Source organism: Berghia stephanieae, chromosome 7 (assembly GCF_034508935.2).
Source record: "Berghia stephanieae isolate SIO BIC M18660-M18661 chromosome 7, UCSD_Bste_1.3, whole genome shotgun sequence".
NCBI classification, from domain to species: domain Eukaryota; kingdom Metazoa; phylum Mollusca; class Gastropoda; order Nudibranchia; family Aeolidiidae; genus Berghia; species Berghia stephanieae.
Genome location: NC_088366.1, coordinates 13,915,165 through 13,921,625, shown reverse-complemented (window position 1 = coordinate 13,921,625; position 6,461 = coordinate 13,915,165). Strand labels below are relative to the sequence as shown.

Below are 6,461 nucleotides of genomic sequence, written 5' to 3'. Positions count from 1 at the left end.
GATTGTATTTTTGACAGGGGATATTTTTTTTTCTGTAAATCTTCTGCCTGTTTGTTCTTGGTTATTTATAATTTAGCTTATGATATCTTTAGGTTATGATTTTGATTTACATTTGTACTATTTTTGTTAGATTGCTTGTTTTTTTTTTGTTTCAGCGGTCTCTCATATAACCTCAATTGTGTTGGAAGAGACCTAAAGCAACAAACAAAAAAAAAAAAAATGTCACATGAGGATCGTTGTCTGTCAAGTGTTTAATTTTAACCAATATTTTCACCCTAGCATACCATACGCCCCCAAGTGGTCACAACCTTCCCCCTGTCTGGCTGTATCAACATGTGGACTGTAAGAGTGCCTGACACAGCCCATGACCAAGAGGATGAGTTGGAGGAGACTACTCAAGATAAAGACGGTGATGATGCGCCGCCCAATGAGGAAGAAGGACAGACAGAGAAACTGAAAAATGCCCATTCGTACTTAGTCTTGAGTCGGAGGGAAACCAGTATGGTATGTGCTACTGTGTGATCTAGTGATATGACATTCGCTTTCAGATTGGAAGGTCCTGGGTTTGAGTCCTGCTCTGAGTGGTGCATAGTTGAGTCCTTGAAAAAGGCTCTTTACTCACATTCTCTCATCATGCTCAGGTGTAAAACGAGTACCTGGCCCTAAACGGTGTTGTCTTTGTTGGAAAAAAATGTAATATTGCTTAACAGGCGTTATGTCTCATTTTACATGTTTAGTGTTACTGTTGGCCAGGAACCCCTTGTAAAGTGCTTTGAGCATGTTTAGTGAACATTGCGCTATATAAATGCTCAATTTTTTGTTTTATGATAGTAACATTAGTATTTAGTCAGTTTTTTCATTTAAATTTGGATGGGAATTTAAGAATATTTAGAGGTTTTTAATAAAACTGAACTTAAAATGAAGGAGAAAGATGGACAGAGAAACTAACCAATGATCATAAGTATTTAGTTTTGAGTTGGAGAGAAGTCTGATGGTAGTAACATTTGTATTCTGTAAGTTTGTTTTTTTTTAAATCTTTTTTTTTTCTTTTAAATTTGTATTTCAGAATGTTTGATGGTTTTTCTCTAAAACTGAACTTTAAATCAATATTCACTCCACGTGACACTAGCACATTTATTTTTGAACACAAATTTTACTGCTTAAGCCGATCCTATGTTTGATCTTATTGTTTTAACAAATTTTTTTATTCCCATTTCAAAGGTCTTGCAGACGGGAGCAGAGATAAATGAGCTGGACCACAGTGGGTTTAGTACGCAGACTCCAACTGTGTTTGTTGGGAATATTGGCGGTAATCGGTACATCCTTCAGGTCTCACCGACAGCTCTCAGACTACTGGAAGGAAGTAAGTTGTCATAAGATTTAGTCTTTCATTTTTCATTTCCTTTGTTACGACTTGTCAGGTTTTGACTTGAAAAGTTTACTGACACATTGACCAGAAAACTAAATTCATCGGAGTAGAAAAAAATAATTGAAAAAGTAGTCTATCAGAACCATAAGTCCCACAGAGCTGGAGTTTATCCTTGTTTTTTTTTTCTAGCATTAATTTGGATCTGAAGGACTATTTTTACTTATGCCTTAGATGAAGGAGTACATGCCTGCCAACTCTCCCTAATATTTTGGGAAATTTCCGATTTTCCCTGAAATTCCAGCTATATTTTCCTTTTAAAGAAAATAGTATTTTACTCTTTCAGAAAATAAACCCCAATTCATCATCATCATCATCATCATCATCATCATCATTATTGTCTACGTCATTATCAACTTCATCATCATCATCATCATCATCATCATCATCATCATTCACTACCATCACCTTCACCATAACCACCACATCCACCACCACCACCACCACCACCACCATCATCATCATCATCATCATCATCATCATCATCATCATCATCATCATCATCATCATCATCATCATCATCAGCAGCAGCAGCAGCAGCACTACCATCACCTCCATCACAACCACCACATCCACCACCACCATCATCATCATCATTATCATCATCATCATCATCATCAGCAGCAGCAGCACTACCATCACCTCCATCACAACCACCACATCCACCACCACCATCATAATCATCATCATCATCATTATCATCATCATCATCATCGTCACATCTACATATAAATCCCAGATTGCCCCAAATTTTTTTCAAGATTTCTGAAGAGTTGGCAAATTGAGGAAATTAATTGACAATTTAAGTGTAACAAATTAGTAAAATTTACTCGTGCATCAAAATTTTTTTATTTTGCTCATTCCCTTTGTCAGGCCAACAAATTCAGCACATCCCAGTAGACCTGGGCTCATCCATCCAAAGTTGCTCTGTCTGCGACCCTCACGTCATCGTCATGGGAGCTGAAGGAAGGCTCATGATGTTTACATTGAAAGAAGATCGAATATCAGGGGGAGCAAGACTTAATGCCACCAAGATGAACCTGTCAATGGTAAAGATAACGAATAGTAGATTATTGTTTTTATTTATTTATTTATTTATTTATTTATTTATTTATTCATTTATTCATTTGTTTATTTATACATTCATTCATTCATTTAATCAATTTATTTATCTGGGTGGGGATCCTGACCTCCCATAGTGGGCAGGGAGGTACATACTGTGTCTTCTATCCCCCCATACCCGTTTTCAATTGTTTCCTGTCATTGTCTTGGAATGAGATTACTTAGTTTTGTCCTGATCCTTGCCGGAGCTCCTTGGCTGGGAGGGAAACAGTCGAATGTATAGTTATAGTTTTGGGAAATGATATTTCTTTTCTTGTAAATCATCTCTCTGTTATGCATTGTATTATGTTTAGTTTACATATTATATTATTTGATTTGTATGCATTTGAGTGTATTCCTCTTAGTTGGGACCTGTGCTTGTGTCTGGATGAGACTTTTAGGTGATCTCAAACTAAGTACTTTGATGGTGTGCTCCTGGAATCTACATCTGTTTCCTATTTGAACCAATTCCCCTTTGTCTCAGCTTTGCTTTTGTGCTTTAATTGTAATTCTAGAACTTTTTACTTTCCCATTTTCTTCCTTTTTACTGGCGCTGATATGACCTAAATGTGTTGCAAGCGCCTAAAACCATTAAAAAACAAAAAAAAAAACAAAACAAAAATTTATTTATTTATTCATTTGCTACTTGGTCTAGTGGTCAAATGGTATGACACTTGCCTTTGGATAGGATTCGAGTCCCGCTCTGAGCGGTGCATAGTTGAGTCCTTGGAAAAGGCTCTTTACTCACATTCTCTCATAGTACTCAGGAGTAAAATGAGTACCTGGGCATTAACAGCATTGCCTCTGTCGAAAAAAAATGATAATATTGCCTAACCGGGGCCATGTCTCGTCCTACATGTTAAGTGTTGCTGTTGGCTTGGGACCCTTTTTGTAAAGGGCTTTGAGCATGTTCAGTGGATATTACATTATATAAAAGCTCAAGTTTAAAGTTTAAAATTTTAAATGGGTGGCTTTCTGAAATTAGTCATGATCATCCAAGTAATCAATTCTCTTTTTTCTCTTTTATTTCCAATTTTCAACCCAGACCCCAAGAATTCTCGCTGTGGCGACATATAGAGATTACAGTGGCCTTTTTATCACAGAGAGTCCCCTTTTACCGGAACAGGAAGTCAAAGTTGAAAAAGTGACTCCGGTATTGAATACATCCACATCCATCAGCAGCGAGTATGTATTGACAATTTTGTTGGTATTTTTCTCTTTTGTTTTCTTTTAGCAATTGTTTGGAAGAGTGACAAGTAATTTTTCAATTAATAAAGATAGCATTGGATAAAAAGTGAAATGGATTCCTTTAAAAAAAAAAATGAAATAGGAGAAAAAAGAACAATTCTTCACTTAAAAGTAAAACTTTGGCATCTGTGAAGGTTTGTTGTTTTGTTTTTTTCTTAAAATTTTTTGTGCACCTTATACACCCTACTACTAGCTATAGCTTTATATTTGATTGAATTGAGATTATAGAATTGCCAGATAATGACAGCAATCTAGCCCCTTGATGTCTGGAGGGAGACGATTACAAACAACTTGCTTAATAAGATCCTCCAGCAAGAAGAGACATAGGGTGGCAGCCAATCGGCTTTGGTTGAGAACCTGCCTCACGGTACGCTCACTTCATCAGTGGGGACTTACCACCTGTCCAACATGTACCCGTTGTGGTCAAGAGCCTGAAACCGCAGAGAATCAAGTTGAACGTTGAGTTGTGACGAATCTTCCGGGTGGGTTCGCGACCTTACACGATTGCAGCGATGAGTTTGTGTCCTGGACAGATCATCATAACATGGTAGTGTGACACCATTAGAAGCTGCTGTTGCCAATAACGAAAATGATAAAAACATCAATACATCATTTACAATCCATACCGATTACAGAGAAATACTTGCGGATAGCGGTGCCAAATATTTCCCTGCCACCTGTCTGAATTTTATTGTTATTTTTATTTGAGCCCAAAACGTTCCGTGTTTGGTATTTTGTTCTTTTACGAAGCTGTTCTGTTCATTATTGTTCATTACTTTTTACAGTCCACAGCTTCTAGCGACTGAGTATCACTCTAACCTTTGTTTGTTTGTTTCTCTGAACCAGCCTGGTTGATGATGAAGATGAATTGCTGTATGCTGAAGCCTCAGCTCCTAAGGTCATGGAAACGAAAGCTCCTGAACATGAAGCAAAGTAAGTAGTAGATAAAGAAAGGGAAATTCTGATTAGTTTCAGGTGAATAAGTCATCTTTGAAAATGAACTATGTAATCTCTGTTTAATATAATTATGTCGTGCGGAGACAGCCAACCTCATAAAAAGTTTTGATAAGGCTTAATTTTCTCTTATCTGGGCAGTGTAGTTGACATAAATGGAGGTACGGATGAGGATGTTGCATCAGGAATTCGTAAAGCCTATACAGCAAGTTCTGAAGAAAATTTGGAAATCAAAAGTCATTAGGGTCTCGACAAAACTAAGAATTTTTAATGCCAATGTAAAGTCTGTATTACTGTATGGATCAGAAATATGGAGGACAACCAAAGGCATCACCAACGAATTACAGACTTTTAAAAAAATAAACAAATGTCTAAAGATGATTTTTGGCATCAGGTGGACGCATAAAGTTAGAAATGATGATCTTTGGGAAGTTATAAGCATACATATCAGAAAGAGGAATTGGGGATGGATAAGCAATACACTTCAAAAAAACCTGCCATCAACATCAGAAGACAGGCTCTGATATGGAATCCCCAAGGAGGAAGAAGACCAGGGAGGCCAAGAAAGAAGCACAGTGGAGGAAGCAGGAGAAGTGGTTATACATGAAATCAGGTGTAGAAGACAGCCCAAGGAAGCATCATTGATGGCCAATGCTCTGACTGTGGTTAAAAAATATATTTTAAAATTGAGCTTTTATATAGTGCAATATCCACTAAATGTGCCCAAAGTGCTTTACAAGGGGTCCCTGGCCAACAGCAACATTTAACATGTAGGATGGGACATGATGACTGTTAGGAGGCGATATTACAATTTTTTCGGACAGAGACAACGCTGTTCATGGTCAGGTACTCATTTTACAACTGAGTACGGTGAGAGAATGTGAATAAAGAGCCTTCTCCAAGGACTCAACTATGCACCGAGCGAGGCTCGAACCCAGGACCTTCTGATCCGAAAGCGAGTGTCACACCACTAGACCACATAGTCTCACAAGGGCTTCAGTAAGTTAATTTTCAGTATTCCAACATGATGGCTTGTCATAAGGCCTTGATGTATTTCCTTGAGGACTATAATAACAATTTTACTATCAAAATAATTTCTAATACCCATCTCTGATTAGAATATAACCCAGATTTTTATTTTTCAACTCTTTGTTTTTCAACTATCAGAGAAAAAAAGCCCCCCCGGAAAATCACACCCACATCTTGGCTGCTTGTGTCTCGAGAAAATGGGCAACTGGAGGTATAGTTGTTTGTTTTATTGGGTTGTTGTTTTTTGTTCTTTAAAAATATTTTTATGTGTGTTCTTCTTCTTCGTCTTCTATATATTCTACAAAGTATCTCAGCTATTTTCATTTCATCACGGACTTGAAATACTGTGATAAACTAAAGTTTTACAATTATTCCTGGTGATATGTGTCAGCAGTACATTTCTCGGAGATGCCAAAACTCTGGTAGCGGTGATGATATAGTGGTGGTGGTTGTTGTAGTGATTGATGATGATGATGATATAGAGTGCTGCATAATTGAGTCCTTGGAAAGAGCTCTTTACTCACAATCTCTCACCCCACTCAGTTTTAAAACGAGTACTTGGCTGTTTACAACACTGTCTCTATCAGAAAAAAATTGTAATATTTTATTAAAGGCATTTTGTCTCTCCAATATGTGAAGTGTTGCTGTTGACTAGGGACCCATTATAAAGTGCTTTGATCACATTTTGTGAATATTGCACAGT

The 6,461-nt window shown here is 37.2% G+C and overlaps 1 protein-coding gene across 1 annotated transcript in view; it reads left to right on the top strand.

Annotated features, from left to right (window-relative positions):
- The window catches only part of LOC144976736 (cleavage and polyadenylation specificity factor subunit 1-like), a 32,549-nt gene that overhangs the window by 17,355 nt on the left and 8,733 nt on the right, over positions 1–6,461 (top strand). The window contains exons 15-20 of the mRNA XM_078921110.1: positions 280–504; positions 1,222–1,363; positions 2,300–2,475; positions 3,573–3,712; positions 4,622–4,708; positions 5,897–5,969. Coding sequence (XP_078777236.1) covers positions 280–504; positions 1,222–1,363; positions 2,300–2,475; positions 3,573–3,712; positions 4,622–4,708; positions 5,897–5,969 — 843 coding nt within the window. The remainder of the gene's footprint in view (positions 1–279; positions 505–1,221; positions 1,364–2,299; positions 2,476–3,572; positions 3,713–4,621; positions 4,709–5,896; positions 5,970–6,461) is intronic.